The sequence below is a fragment of the Trichosurus vulpecula genome, chromosome 2 (genome assembly GCF_011100635.1).
Source record: "Trichosurus vulpecula isolate mTriVul1 chromosome 2, mTriVul1.pri, whole genome shotgun sequence".
Lineage (NCBI taxonomy): Eukaryota > Metazoa > Chordata > Mammalia > Diprotodontia > Phalangeridae > Trichosurus > Trichosurus vulpecula.
The window spans coordinates 63,329,452-63,345,266 of record NC_050574.1 but is presented as its reverse complement, the minus strand read 5'-3'; the positions used below and the strand labels follow the sequence as shown (position 1 = coordinate 63,345,266).

The 15,815-nt window shown below is 50.9% G+C and overlaps 1 protein-coding gene across 1 annotated transcript in view; it reads right to left on the bottom strand.

Annotated features, from left to right (window-relative positions):
- Positions 1 to 2,218: 2,218 nt before the first annotated feature.
- Positions 2,219 to 15,815, bottom strand: part of GMEB1 (glucocorticoid modulatory element binding protein 1) — a 44,969-nt gene continuing 31,372 nt past the window's right edge. Inside the window, exons 4-10 of the mRNA XM_036742739.1 lie at positions 15,461 to 15,585; positions 14,627 to 14,730; positions 12,375 to 12,532; positions 10,434 to 10,565; positions 9,834 to 9,971; positions 9,275 to 9,397; positions 2,219 to 4,640 (exon numbers count right to left, since the gene is read on the bottom strand). Coding sequence (XP_036598634.1) covers positions 3,940 to 4,640; positions 9,275 to 9,397; positions 9,834 to 9,971; positions 10,434 to 10,565; positions 12,375 to 12,532; positions 14,627 to 14,730; positions 15,461 to 15,585 — 1,481 coding nt within the window. The 3' untranslated portion in view covers positions 2,219 to 3,939. The remainder of the gene's footprint in view (positions 4,641 to 9,274; positions 9,398 to 9,833; positions 9,972 to 10,433; positions 10,566 to 12,374; positions 12,533 to 14,626; positions 14,731 to 15,460; positions 15,586 to 15,815) is intronic.

The following is a 15,815-nucleotide window of genomic DNA, read 5'->3' as shown; positions in this document are numbered from 1 at the left end:
TGCAAGATGAAATTGGCTCCAAATCTCATACCTCCTAATTTTCCCTCAGACCCCCAGTTTTCCCCTTCTTTGGATGCATTGCAACCTGCCCCTCAAGTTGGCGAGCTCCTAGAAAGCAGAGACTATCTTTTTTTGGGGGGGAGAGGGGGAGGAAAGCAGGGTTAAGTGACTTGCCCAAGGTCACACAGTTAGCTAGTAAATATCCGAGGCCATATTTGAACTCAGGTCCTCCTGCCTTCAGGACTGGTGCTCTATGCACTGCTACCTAGCTGCCCCCAGAGACTCTCTTTTGCCTTTCTTTGTAACCTCAGTGCTTAGCACTGTGCCTGGCACACAGTAGGCACCTTAAAAGTTTACTCTGACTCTAAGCCCCTCAATCCTGCCCTCCCTGGATTGAGTTCCCAGACCTCTTTTGCCCTCTGCATGCCCTACCTTGCTCATTTTGCTCTAAAAATTGTAATCAAAGCCACACTACCACTGAGCTGGAGGGGGCCTTACAGGCTGAGTCCTACCCCCTCATTTTACGGAGGAAATTGAGACCCCAGAGAGGGTTGAGTGGCTAGCCCGGGGTCTTGCAGTCAGAACTGCTTTTGTTATTTATTTTCCTAGACACTTCCCACAGTCCTTGGCATAGAGTAAGCGTTTAAATGCTTCATCATGCTTTCATTCAAGTCTTTAGCACTGTGCAGGGCACCTCGTAAGCCCTTACATTTAATTTTCTTTCCTTTCTTCCATCAATGAACTCAACTGCTTGGAAATGCGAAAGGGAGGGTCTTCAGCCCTGACTAAGTGATGGATGAGTGAACTAGGGGGAAGCCTGGGCTGGGGATCACCCGCTGCTACAAGGAGAGAATGGGCATTCAGCCTGGCCTTGGCAACAGACTAGTTATGAGGGGCTAGCAAAAGATGGAAAAGCAGCGAAGCTCATTTGTTTTCACCAGGGGAACAACTCTGCTAGTGAAGAAAAATGGATTTCCCTTTCAGCTGGGAAAGCGCAACAGATTCACAATTAACAATAATCCAAGAGGGGGATGCTCTTTCCACTTTAGGCTACTTACTCTTAGATTTTAGAGCTAAAAAGGACTTCAAAGGTGAATTAAACCTAATCCAATTAAGGTTAGAGACTTCAGATTTGAACCCAGGTCCTCCGACTGCAGAGCTGCCCCCCTTTGAGAGCTGTGGGGCTGGTGCATATTTCAGGGGAGCTCTCGTTTCCTGGAAAACATTCAGCAGAAGCTGAGGTTTGCCTGTTGTGCAACTAACTAGGGAGAGAAATCTCCAGATTAGTGGCAGCTAGGTGGTCAGTGTCCTGGATTTAGAGCGGGGAAGATCTAAGTCTGGACTGTTGCTCAGATACTAGCTGAGTGACCATGGGGATAACAGTAAGTCTCAGAGTTGTGGCAAGACTCAAGGGAGATTTTGTAAAGCACCTTACACACCTTCAGTGCTACACAAATGTTACTATTATTTAGATGTATTTCCCAGGTTGAAGTGAATTTTAGGCGGCAAGGTGAAGTATGTCTATCCTAGCAATCTGACATGTTGTAAGAGGGCTGGATCCAGAGTCAGAGGGTCTGGGTTCAAATCTCAAATCTGCTCTCGTGAGTCTCAGTTGCCTTATCTGCAAAATGAGGGAGCTGGACTAAGTCATAATATCCAAGGTCCCCCCCAGCTTGAAATAGGCTATTATTACTCTGTGTACCAAGAGGCGGGGACCAGTAATGCCACCACTACCTCTGCACATCTGCTCATAGTTTATTCTTCTGAAAAGGAGAAACAAAATCCTGGGGAACTTTTAAAGCTAGAAACCAAAACCCTGGTGGAGATGGAAGCCACACTGGATGGCTTTAAGACCAGTTCTCTTCCTTAGCAGGGCTCCAAGGCCTTTCCCACCACCATCTGCAGAGGGTGGGAATGGAAAGCCAGGCCCATTTGGAGGGAGGGTCCCAGGCCAGGAGCTGAGATTTCCTCAGGGCAGGGAATCTCCCTGGGATCACTGTTGCCTGATCTATCGGCAGCTCCCTATCTTGGTGGCCAAGAGCTAAGTGACTGGCCAGGAGACCATAGGTAGCCTGGACTCTGCCCAGCCCAGGGCCTCCCGATTCCCCCACGGCAGGCAGCCTCTCCTGCAACCCCCATCAACTGACAACTGCTCCATCTTCTGTGGTAAAGAAGGTGGCTTCAAGTGGGTGCCTTCCAGAGACAAGAAACCATGGGTCAAATTTTCCTTTTAATAAAAAAGAAATATCCCATCCCACAAGCTTGCCCTCCTCCCTCTGGCTCTTCTCTCAGTCTGGAATCCAGCAGGTTCGCTACACTTCCCTCGCCCCAGCACCAACCAGCTTCCTCCTGCCCTCTGCCCACCCCTCAACCCCTAGCCGAAAGGAAGCCAAAGGGAAAAAGAGACATAGCTCTCCCAAATCCCAAACAATTTGTAGAAAATAAGGGAAACCAAACAAAACCCCCAGAAACATTATTATTGACATTCCCGGTACATTCCCTATAATATGTCACAGACAATGCTTCTTTCCTGGGGAGTCCAGCTCACACAGGAGGAGACATCTTCTCGGAGCCTACAGAGGGCTGGGGCTACAGCATCAGTTCTGGCCCAGACCCAAGGCTGCTACCAGCTCATTATCTTGCAGCAGCAGCATCCGAAGTAAACGAAATGAGGAGGGAATGGGGGGGGGGGGAGCGCAAACGAGGAGGGGAGGGGGTGGAGGAGCAGGCACCTGTAGTTCTTATCCAGACTGGTGACCAAAGCCTGTAAGGTTTGGTTTTTAGAAGACAAAGGTGTTTAGGGATGATGATAAGGATCAGAGGAAGCACCAATAATTGGGCAGCTGCTTTAGATTCCAAAGTCAAAAAAAAAAAAAAAAAGGAAAAATGCTTCTAAGTCAAAGCAGCAGCTGATCTGGAGAATTCTCTTACTCCTGGAGTTACACAATGAAAAAAATGATGGCTTCAGAGCACGGGCTCACAAGGGAGAGGATAAAATAACCAACAAACAAACGGGCACCAGAGGGAAAAGATCTGTAGAGTGGGCGGGAAAGTGGGCCGATGCCACTTTAAAAAGCAAAATCCCTGGACAGGATGGGGAGGGGCGTCCTGCTTCTCAGGATTCATTCCTGGGAGTCCTCCCTCAAAGGCTGCCCGGTCCTCAGAGCCCCACTCGGGGCTTCTGCTGGGCGGCAGCTGGCACCTCCATTTGCTACTTACCTGCACCGAGGACCTACCTGGGGCCACTGTTCCATGGCTCATTCCCCCGACCTCAGCCCTTTGGCTGCTGCCCTCTGGGGTCCTGGGGCAGGGCACCCTTTGAGAGCCAAGAAAGCCACCCTCCCCACCCAGATCCTTGTCAAAGCCCTTCCCTTACTGAAGGAGATGCTGATATACTCCTGTTCCCCACCAGCAATCTGGACATCCCCCAACTTCCTCCGGCTGCCAGGCTTCCCTTGGCCTTCGAGGGCACACTCTTCTCTCCCAAGAACAAAGGCAAAATCAAATACCCCATGCCCCAAGCTCTCCAGGTGTCTAAACCATACCCAAAGTCTGGGCAACACCACATCTTTACAAACATTCATACACAGACCGGTCTGGGAAGAGCATTCTGGACAGAGGGCCTGGTCTCATCCTGCTGCCTCATCTAAATGAAACAACCTTCTAGATGGCAAGGCTGGGCAAGACAGCAGTCTCCTCCCTTCCTCTCTAAGGGCAACTTGTCTTGTCCACTGCTTACCTGGTGGGGGAGAGGGGAAGACGGGGGACCAGCATGTTCAGTCACATTACTGAGATTTTTCTTGTCTTTTTTTTTAAATTGGAAAAACAAAACAAAACAAAAAAAAGGATCCTATGTGGAAATGAGCAGGACAGTGGTAAAAATGAACAAATCATTAAAATCCCAAACAAAGAATGAGTCTCCTGGCCCCAGGCTCCCAGTTAATCCTCTAGGACCACAATCTCCACATTGTGCACTTGGTGCTGGTGTTCCTCCATCTCGGCCACAACCTTCTCCTCAGTCCTCAGCTCAGTCTCCAGGATGAGGGCTTTGCCCTCCGGCTCCTCAGCCTCGGGGTCCGGAGCAGGATCGATTTCAATGATGGTCTGCCCATCCTCCGAAGTGCTCTCCACAGCCTGGATGGCAGAGGTCAGGCCGGACTCCATGGCCACCAGCTCCACAGGGCTCACCACAGTGGCCATGTTGCCCAAGGCCCCCCCATCCTGCATGGCAGCTGAACTCAGCAGTGCCAGGCTGGAGGAGGGGTGGATGGTCACTGCATCAGGGGAGCTGGTCTTGGCAGAAGAGACGACGGTAGCGTAGCGGAAGAGCTGGGAGCCAGAAGGCAGTGTGTGGACAGTCACAGGGCTGGAGCCCTGGCTGAGGGTAGCCATGGGGAGGTTGCCCATGGAGAACGACTGCCCCATCGGTGCGATGGCGATGGGCGAGATGACGGTGAACTGAGGCTGCTGGACGGGGGGCGAGGGGCTCAGGACAGTGGTGGAGGCGGGGCGCTGGAGGCGGGGCCTCTTTGGAGGCTTGGGGGTATTCATGGGCATCAGCACCACATTCTGCACGGTCTGAGACTTCAGCCTGTGGTCCTGGGCCTGCTTCTTCTGCTCTTCCAACTGGCGTTCTAGGTCTATGAGGAAAACGCAATTTTCATTTAGACAGCAGGAAAGTATGTTCGGGATGGCAGATTTTTTAATATTTAGATATTTTCAAAAGATATTAATATTTATCAACAACAATACAGAAGCAGTGTGGCGTGGTGGAGAGTGCTAGGCTTGGAGTCAAGAAGTCCTGGGTTCAAATCTCAACTCTGACACTTATGACCATGGACTCAGCCACTTTATGAGAAGCTGCCCACCAAGTGATCGCTGACCCCAGACCTGCTTTCTGGGGAAGGTCCTACACCATGAGGATCCCAATGAAGAATAAGCATTTATATTCTCCTAGGAATTACATCCATTCCTAGACTTCCATTCTTTCTTGCCACCCCTGGGAGTCAGGCTGTCTTGTCATTATAAGTGTCCTGAACTGCTCTGCCCACCCTGAACACAGCAGCCACCAAGGGCATTTCTGGGCCTCTGGACAGGATGCCAGAGCTCAAAATTCCAGAGAGGGGGTGAACCTTATCCTAAAAGTCACGAGTCTAAGTACTGAGCTTCCTGTGTAAACTGTGGCCCCAGAAAGGGCTCAGGTTGTCTCTGGGCATGGAAAAATCACAAGGCTCCCTGCTTGCACACCCCATGCTCACACACATGAACATCTGTACAAATTAAAGATGTAATGATTGTAAATACATTACTATTATCATCAGCAGCATGAAAAAATTTTATCCTAAGAGAGGAAGGGCCTGGGTCCCTCAACTAGTCTAACTCTTTCATCCTGGAGAAAGGGGGAGGGACCTGCCCAAGGTCATGGTGCTTGTTGAGGCCTGAACCCAGCCTGTCCATTACCTTGGGAGCCCTCGGGGCTTTTTTCTCTTGTTTTAAACCAAGGGTTCCTTTTTCCTTCTGGCTTCATGGTAAGAAAGGCCTGTAAGGCAGGCTCCTACCCCACCTTTCTAGCACTCCTTCCTAGGGCTTCCTCACGTCTGCCACCTGTAGGTTCCAGGTTCCTGCCAAACTGGACAACTCTCCGGTCCTGAACGTGAGCTCTGCCCTCACATCTCTGAGTCTTAGAATGCTGCCCCCTCCTCATCTTCATCTACTGAATAGGATCTGACTCGTTCTGTAAAATCTAATTCCCACGTCCCCTCCTCCCAGAAGCCCACCCTGTTCTCCCCTCAGCTGGTAGTGGGTCTGCTCCCAGACCCTCCTAAAGGACTTGCTCTGTTCCCTGCTGACATACATGGGGTCTGGTCTGTGTGTTGGTATCTCAGCTCCCCAAAGGCAGGGGTGGCACTCCCTCCAGACACTGCATCTCTATCTCTCCCCGTACCAAGAATGGGGCTGCAGGCAGGAGGCGCCCTGACAATTTTTGTCCAGTCGCCTTATTGGCTTTGGTTCTTGAGTAGTGCAGTGGATAGAGTACTGGACTCAGATGGCAAGAAGAACTGACTGCGCATCCTGCCTCAGACTCTCACTAGCTGTGTGACCTTGGGCAAGCCTTCTTACAGCCTCAGTTTCCTCACCTGTAAAATGGGGATAAGGACAGCAGGGTGCTCTGAAAATCAAATGCAATCGTGGCAGCCAGAGGGGAGGCGGCTTAGAATAACCAGGTAACATCATTTGGAGGTGAATTCAGGGGCAGCTAGGTGGCGCAGTGAGCAGAGCACCGGCCCTGGAGTCAGGAGGACCTGAGTTCAAATCCAGCCTCAGACACTTGACACACTTACTTGCTGTGTGACCTTGGGCAAGTCCCTTAACCCCAACTGCACTGCCTTCCCCCCTCAAAAAAAAGCTCAAATGAAATAACACAGTGTGTTTTGTAAGCCTTCAAGCACCATGTAAATGCTTGCTATTCTTCTTCTAGTCTTTTAGCTAAGTGGATGGAAAAAGTAAGATTCAAACCTGTCAATGTAGTGACTGGTTTCATGCCCACCATGGAGGGGCAGGCAGGATGGCAGGGTGTGACTGGTGTGCTAACGATGACTTAGAAGAGGAAGGGGCCGTCGAAAAGAGCCGGCACGGCAGCAGCCCTAACACGCCAAGCCGGACCCGCCTCGCTGCCTGGGCCGACAGCCTCATTGACCCAGCGGCTCAGGGAACGTCCAAGATGGAGCTCGCCAAAGTCTTAGCAGAGCGCCTGATAAAGCGTCCCATGTGAGCCTCGTAGAAACGATGGAGGGATGTGACTTAGACAGCAGCAGCACCGGCCAAAGGGCCGAGGCTCAGGAGAACCTCAGTAAGTGCTCGGTGTTTGATGCGAGTTTGGAAGGGAGCATCCAGCGGGTGCCCCAGGTTTGGTCCTGTGCTGCGTAAAAGCTGTCACTTACTCAGAGATGGAACGCTAAGTTTACAGAGACACACAAAGCTGAAAAGGAAGGACGGTGAGCTAGCCGACCTACTGGATCAACGGATCAATCAACTGGTTGGGCTGATAAGAGTCAAGACTGAAACAGACCTGGATGTGTAAGAACTTTAGACTGGATTGAATAAAATAATACAACAGGGCCAAGTATGAAGTCTTATATTTGGGTTCAAAAAAATCAGCTTCACAAAGTGCAGGAGGGGCTAGTAGCAGTTTGTCTGAAAAACGCCCAGGGTCTTAGTGGACCAGAAACTCTGCTGACCAGAGTCAACAAAGTGACACGGTAGCCAACAAAGCTAATTCCCTTTCCGGCTGCCTCCTGAGAGGCGCAGACAGCAATCTGGTCACTTCACACATCTGGGACTACATTCAGCCTCCCAATCTGAACGACACTGCTAAGAGGGAGAGTATTTGGGAGGACAAGCGGGATGGGGAAGGAAAAGGGAAGACTCAGGGGACACACGATAGCAGTGTTAAAATACGTCTTCAGCCTCGTGTCATCACTGCTCACTGGACATTCCAAGGATGCTTCTCAGACTGCGAATGTCTACAACAGAGTTCCTTCTCTTCCCCCCCCCCGCCCCCCCCCGCCCCGCTAGCTGGCTTCTAACCCTCCCCTCCTTTCTGCTGAAGACCCTGCCAACCTTCCAGGCCTTTGAGGTCTTCACCTCGATACCCGCCCCACCCCCCAACTCCTGTGTCTTCCTCACCTCTCAGAGACAGGCAGGGGCCAAATCTCGGAAGGTCTCGTCACTTCTTACCTAGATCATGGCTGTGGCCTCCTAACGGCTTCTAGGCCTCAAGTCTCCCTACTCCAACCCAATCTCCACACAGATGCCAAAGGGCTTTTCTTAATTAAGCAGAGATCTCATCATGTCCCTCTCCATTTCAATGGTTTTCTTGCCTCTAAGAGGATAGACCGATTCCTCTGCTTAGCTCTGAAAGCCCTGCATGACCAGGACCCCCGCCAATCCTTCAGGCTCCACCAGGCACTATTCCTTCGCCCCCTGTACTCTGTGATCCAGTTAAACCTTGCTCCTCACTCCCTGCTCCTTCCACTCTGGCTCCAAGCCTCTGTACTGACAATCTCCCAGCACTGCATGCTCTCCCAACCTCCCTGTCATGAGCCTTTTCTCATGGCTCAGCTAAAGCACACGTAGATTTAAATGAGTCAGTCGACAAGCATATGTGCCAGGCACTGTGCTAAGTGCTAGTTATGTAAAGAAAGGCAAAAACAAGGTGAATTCTCAAGTTTACACTTTGTCATTGTTCCTTATTACCACAGATAAGGCAGCATGGGCTACTTAAAACAAAGGGCCAGGACCGGTAGGGAACAGCCCAAGAGGACCCTGGGTCTTCTGCTAAAGATGTGCTGATTTTCTAGGGCTGCCTGGGGGGTGTCACAAGCCCTGGACTTGGAGTCAGAAGGTCCTCCACTGTATCGGAGGCCATCTCCAGTCACCCTGCTCTATATCTGGCCGCTGCACCTACATGGCTCCAGAGGAGAAAGTGATGCTGTTGACTTTGCATAGCTCTCCCTCGCTGTAATCCAGTTCACTTGCATTTCATGGCATCACCTCCCTGATGCAATGGTCCTCCTTCCAGAACGAAGGACAACAACAGGAAGAAGTCAGAAGGTATGGCCTGGCTCCGCTGTTTCAGCCCTCCCCACCTCCAGCTTCCTCACGTGATGGTACTCATACTATCTGTGCTGCACTGGTTCTTGTGCAGGAAGTGCTCCCTCAACTTGAAATGGCCATGTCAATGTAAATTGCCTTCCTGTGGAGGCCCATGCTCCTTCTAGATTTCCATCCCTTCTGGCACCCTCCACTGAGGACCTTGACCCATCCACTGGCTCCTCCTGGAGCTACAGACCAAGAGGAATCAGTGGGATGCAAGGGAGCTCAGAGGCCATCTAGCCTAGCCCACCCTCTCTCTCCCTGAAGGAGGCTCCTCTGGGATCTAGAACACCTTTCTCTACAGGTAGGATAAGGCAGCCTTTGCCCAAACACCTTCAATAAGAAGGGGAACCATCTGCTCCTGGAGCAGCCCACTCTGCTTTGCTAGGACGTTACTTGCAATTTTTTAATCAATCTTCAGTATCCCTTTTCATTATCTCTCACTGTTATACTTTTTTCCTTATACAAAGTCCTTCTAGGATACTGTCTGATACGACTTCGGGAAAAAAGGTCTCCCTTTCCCTCCAGGGCCACTCAACTTGACATAATCTTAGGCTGGTCCCCTGGGAGGGCAGGAATCTGTCAGAATCCATCACAGGAAAGAAAGCTACATCATCACCTGTCAGAGTATAGAGAAAGTGCTCCTCTCCTTGCTCTGTCTGGCTCCTCCTGTTGTCCAAAACTCTCTTGACCGTGTCCATCAGGCCAAAGGTGTGGGCTACATTGTTGAGGACAGCAGCATCTGGAAGAAGAGCCCCACGTGGGGTAAGGGCAGAGTGCTGGTGCTCCCCTCTCTACGATCAATGCGACAACCCTGAAGTGAAGGGGCTTGCTCTGCCATCTCCACACCAGCCAGGACAGTCCCTTGTGAATGCCCACCCTTCCCTCCCCATCCCATGCTTCCAATCATCTGCCACCCCTCCATTCAAAAATCTTCTGGGAAAAATCCCTCTTCTTAAGTAAAACCGCCATGGAGCCAGCTATGTGACCCTGTATGACCTCTGTGGCCTCAGTTTCCTCATTTGTAAATGAAGATAATAATAGCACCTGCCTCCTGAGAAGCTCCAGCGGGACTATGTATGTGGAGCGCTCTGCAAAGCTCCAAGTGCTGTGGAAATGGGAGCTATTATTGGTCCCATTGTTAATTTGATAATAAATCTGTTAATTGCCCATGTCACCTGTAATCTGGAAGGGGGCCTGAAGCAGCCTTTGCTGAACTCCCCGGAGCAGCTCCTCGATCTCCTTCTGAATGTTGCAGACCACCTCCTCCATGAGCCCCACGTCGGCTATGCCCTTCCAGAACATCAGGGTGTCCTCTGGCACAAGGAGGAAGAGGGCAAGTTGGAGGAGCCGCCCCCTCAGAGCAGCTGCCTTAAGGAGGAAGCTCTGGAGGAGGTTGGATCGGGGCCAATCACACTGGGGGGCCCCCGCCCCCACCTGCCCACACCCCCTGGATTCTCCTTCTGGAGTTCTGGGGGAGGGCTGGCTTTAGAAATGTGCATGGGGAATGACAGAGAGGAGGAGAGAGAAGGAGGGGAGGGAGGAGGAGAGGGAAGAAGGAAGAGAAAAACACACAAAGGAGAGAGGGGAGAGAGAGAGAAGAGCGAGCGAGAGAGAGCAAAAGAGAGGGAGTGGAAGGGAGAGAGATTTTAGATTTTAAATCTGTCAGCAACCATGACGGGCATCCCTAACATGCCAGGAGTTTAGATGGAGGGGATGATGGGGTGGTGGTGGGTAAGAATCAGCTGACCCTTTACCCAAGGCTTCCAAGTGGGTACCTGAAATCTCTTCGGGGTCCTTCTTCAGCCCCTCTTCAGTGGCCATGGTGACAGCTGCAGTGAGAGCCGAGTTCCACTCCAGCCCTGCCTCCTCCATGTTCTCCTCTGAAATGGCGATCTGTGTGACTCCCCCTGCCAAAGGGTCATCAGAGGGAGAGGTCAGAGAGCACCAAGTTCTCGCTCACGCTCACAGACACTGCCAGCGTCATTAGGACAGGCCCTTCCCCTCCAGCCAGAGCTCAGGGAAGCTGCAGCCAGAGCTGGGGTTTCTAGAGTCCAGCCAGTAAAGTCTGCATTCACTCCCTAGTCTGAGGCCAAGAAAGCAAGAGTCAAGCCTGGAGGAATATCCAGGAGAGGGGACAGATAAATCCACAGCCTCTGAGTGAGTGACTTAATATCACTGGCCCGAAAGCACCAGAGGGCTGCCGGGGGTTCCTGACAGGGTAAGGTCTTGGGCTGTGTCACCAGGCCATCCACACCACCGCCAAAGGGATGAGATGGGGAAGCCGCCCTGACAGGTCAAACAAACTGGAGGGAGTCCGAGGAAGGCGAAGTTCCTAGTCCAGCGTCTGTTGAGGTTTGAACACGATGGGGCTCAACAAAGGAGAAGAAAAAGGAATGAAGGAGAAATGCCTGGAGAGGCAGGGGCAGTAATGGGAAGCCTGAGGACCCTCTAGAGAGACCCTGTGCAAGCTGGGGCAGCTCCCTGGGTCTTAGTATCCTCATCTAGTCCCAAAAAAGATCTTAATAAAGCAGACAAAAAAACAAAGCCAAATTTGAAAGTGTATGAGACCAAATGTAAATGAGCTGAGGTTCACATTTTTTCATTTTTATAGTAAAAAAATCCACCTGCCTAAACAGCAAAGGTAGTGACTTGTGGTTCTTTCCAAAAAGAGGCCCAATGGCTGATCAAAGATCAAAGAATTTTCACTCTAGAAGCCATCAGGAGCCATGGCAGTCCAGGGTTGTGCTTCAGAACTCCTGGGATCACGCATTTGCCCAAAGTAATTAAAGTCCATCCATGTTCCCTCCAGAAGTGCAGAGAGCCAATCACAGCCAATCATGGTGCCAGTGGTGGAGGAACCCCCACAGTGCCCCATGACCCTGCTCCCTGGCCCTTGTGGGCCTGGCCTAGTAGGGCCTCTTTTGGGAGGGAGATCACAGTTCTACCACCCCCACCCCCCCACCCCCATCAACCCACCCCTGCAAAGCTGACCTGAAGCCCTACTGGACTGAGCCCTCAGACCCTTAAAGCATGGTCGGTCTGAGGACCACCCTCAGCTGAATGAAGCCTGAGTGTAGTGGTCCAGCAGGGAGCAATCATCAACCTAATCTGACCCCCCACCAGGCTGTCATTAGCTAAAAGATTCAAAGTACTCTAAGACCACCTGAAACCCTCAAGGACCTCAAGCTGAGAAATGTGCTTCTGAGAAACCTGCAGGATGCTTACAGAGGCACAAGAGTGCTGAGAGAGAGTCAGGGAGATGGGAATTCACAGTCTGCCTCTGATGATCATGGACAAGTCCCAGGCTCCCTGAGCCTCAGCTTCCCCATCTGTCTGTAAACTGGGGACAATACACTTAAAGCCCCTGACCTCACAGAGCACCCAAGAAGACCAGGCCGGCAAAGCATTTCTTAAACCCTAGTGCTAGGTAGGAAGTGCCAGAGAAACGTCAACTCCATTATGCTTGATGTTGTCTGAAGAAAGAAGCAAAGAAGGCCGCACCCATCAGCATGAGAAGGGATGCAGCTTGAAGACCTAGGGCAAGGGCTTGTTTCCCAGGAGGGCTCCCTGGTCAGTTCGCGGCAGCCCTATCTGAGGGCACTTGCAGGCGGGGGGCCAGTTAAAAGGACAGCATTAGAGCGAGGGAGGAGGGAGGAGCAAGAGGATAGGGCTACTGACAAACAAAGGATGTGTTCAGGTGGTTTCCTACCCCCTACCATCAGCCGAAGTGGGAGTCTGCACTACGCTCGTCTGCTGCCCCGGCACGGGCGCTCGGGCACTGCTGATCAGGAGGTCAAACTTGGTGCTTCTGCAGGTATTGGAGCAAACCTTGTCATGCTGATAAAAGTCGATCTGTCCAGAGTCCATCATTTTCCTGTGCAGAGGGAAAAGACACAAAAACCTCAGACTAGTCTGGTTTTTACAATCCAGGGCTCACTCTCCTGTTTAAACCTGCCATTAGGTTACAGAAAATTCTAAATGAGCTTATTATTAAGATTTTCATAGGACTACAGATACACACACACTCTCTCTCTCACCCTTGCAGCAGTCACAGACTGCCCTGGCCCCCTCCCACCCCAGAAGGAACCAAACCCAGAAGGAACAGAAACAGAAGGTAAGGCAAACAGGTCAAATCACAGATTAAAAAGCCTGGGGAAGTCAGAGCAGTGAGACTGCTGCTGCAATATGGTTTCCACGGGATGACAGGGCTAGTGAACCCCTTTCAAACACAACGAGCCTCAGCTGGCACGTTCCTTCTCATCCTTGACAACAGCTGGTATTGTGCTGACTCAGAATGGAGAAAACATCGATCCTGCTGGACTGTCCAAGAGAAAGTACTTGACTGTAAGTGGACCCCCACGACACTGCCATCTCCAGGGCCAGGGAATGGATAGGGCTTGGAGATACTTTCATCATAGTGGGCACTCCTGTCACAATGGCATCTGTCGTCCTACCAGAATTTGGCCTACACTCAAGTTCTCGAAGGCTTGGGGCCTGGTTTTATAAGACTTGAAGAATGGTTTCTTTTAAGACCACCCTGATTTCTTTGGATCTGGGGCATGTGGGCACATGCTTCTCTTCACTGGTAAGACAAACAAGCCGAGGCATCCAAGGCTTCCAGGGGACAGAGTGGAGCAAATGCTGGACATGGAGTCAGGAGGTCTGGAGCTTGACTCATGGCCTCAGACATTCAAAGTAGCTCATAAAGCTGAACAAGGCCCTTAACTTCTCTGTGCCTTGGTATTCTCATCTCTAAAATGAAGGAGTTGGGATTCGATGGCCTCTAAGGTCCTTTCTCACCCTCAGTCCGTGATGCTGGTATCAGGTTTAGGAAAGACTTCCTAATACTTACAGGTCTCCAAAAGCAGAAAGGATTGCCTCAGAAAGGGGGGGGGGAGCGCGCTTCCCCCTCACAGGATGGCTTTACATGGGTCAGGGGGCGGGAAGGGCACTTTCTGGGCTATTATGCAGCCTGGTCCCTTTCAGTTCTGAGATTCTGTGGTTCTGAAGAGCAGCTGAGGAGGGAAGCACAGTCCTTCCCAATTCACATCTATCCAACAAGACGTGATTCTCCTACAATCATCTGGGTGAGTGCTGAAAGCACACGTTAACCTTAGTATAATTTAATCTAAGAGAATGAAGGCAAGAAAACAAGGCCCAGGGAGATTTCACTGGACCTGGAGCAGAGGGCCAACCACGGCTCTCATATTTACTGATGCTTAGTGATCCTGGGCAAGTCACTTCCCCTTCAACAGGCTTCAGAGTCCCCATGTATAAATTTGAGGGAATTGGACTAGATGATTTTTATATATATGCCCTTCCAGCTCTATACACTGCAACTTGGAATATACTTATAAATGTGGAAGGTAATATTTATTACCCCAAAGCCTCATATCACATGTAAAAAACCCAATATAAAATGACTTATGGATATCCCCAAGGAGCATGGGATGTATGTGTGTGCAAGGTCATCACTGTGAGCAGAGCAACAGCACCCAAGTATACAAAGAAGGTCTCTGAGCCACTCTCCTTACACCCACACCCTCTGTCACCATCAAACCAGCCCGAAAGGAAAGGAGAGCTAGTTCCCCAAATTAGGAGGGGAGGCCCAGGAGCTTTCTGCCCTGTACTATCCCCATGCCTCTGCTACTGCTGCCCCAGTCTAGTAAGACTGAGGACGAATGCCATGCAGCCAGTCACTGAACTCCCTTGTCCTCTGGCCACTCTGCCCTGTGATCTGGCTGTATGGAAATGTTCTCGGGCTGACAGAAAGCACCACCTTGGATCAGCTCCCCTCCTAGAAGTGTCCAGGGCCTTCAGGTGCCGTCCAAATACATGAATCAGCTATGCCAGCCAAGCCACCAAAACAAAGATATATATGCCACTTTAGGCCTAAGGAGGAAATCCAACTCTGTGGCTTTACCCACCAAGGCCTGTCCACTGGTGGGTGGCTGCCAGGAGCACTTACCTCAGCATGATCCCACCCAGACGAATGGCTCTCTTCCAGTCCTTCAGGGTGGACTTGCCAGCCAGATGAACAAAATGCTTGGGGCTGATCAACTGATCATTGAACTGAAACCAAAAAGCAAAGTCAAAAACAGGTGTCAGCTCAGTCAGGCAAAAGTGAAGGAAAAGACACGGAGAGACAGGAGCCATCTGTGTATGTCTCATCCCCAGAGAAATGGAGAGATGACCCCTGAGTCCGTCAGCCTTGCACCATCCTAGCTTCTGCTCTCACAGCTGCTGACCCCGTGCTCACTGCTCCAAAGAAGAATAACCTCCCCGACCACACTGCCCAGGTCACTATGGGTATGAGGGAAGAAGGCCATCAGAATGGGTTATCTATTGACCTGGGCAATCCCCTCGTGCCCCAAGACAGGCTGCCTGAGCCAGCATTCATAATGCAGTCAAATCCTCATGTGAAGTGATCCTGTCAGATCCAACTGCCCTGCATTGGGTGTGAGGGAGGGGATTGTCCTGGCAGAAAATACCACCTAACAGCCACCTCAACTACCCAGTCATCCCTCATAATTAAAAGATGATGCCACTGATGGTGATTACTGTCTGTGTGAGCAGCTGTGGCTTATAAAATTGGCACACGAAGAGCAGTCTTGCTCATGCTGTGTGCTCACAGGCTTCTGAAGACTGTTCTTTGACTTGTTGCTGTGGCCTCAAATACAAAGAAACACCTAATAATCGGAGTAACAAGAACAGCAGAGAGAGTACAGGAGGCATCAGCAAGCCACCCTCAGCGTGCAAGAAGCCTTTTGGAGGAAGGCACAGAAAGGGAGGGTAAGGTTACCTTGACACACTTCACATTAATTCCTGGACATACAAACTTCTTCCAGAGGAGGATGGCTTTGCTTTCCCCACAGGTAATAGGATATGCAATTTCCATCTCTTCGTTTGCTTCTATGGAGCTAGCATCTGCGAACGGAAACATCTCAGTTACAGTGGAACACTTCCTCAAAGAGACTCAGACAGCTGGAATCCAAACCCACATTTGGCCGGGCCTTTCATGAGACTAAGGAAATCTTAGGTGCCGGTGTAGTTTATTAATCAGAAGCAGCAAATATGCTCTGCTCGGCTTACAATCCAAACCAAAAATGTCTTCTGCAAAAACATCTGGGGCAGGGGCCATCCTTGATAGCGTGGAG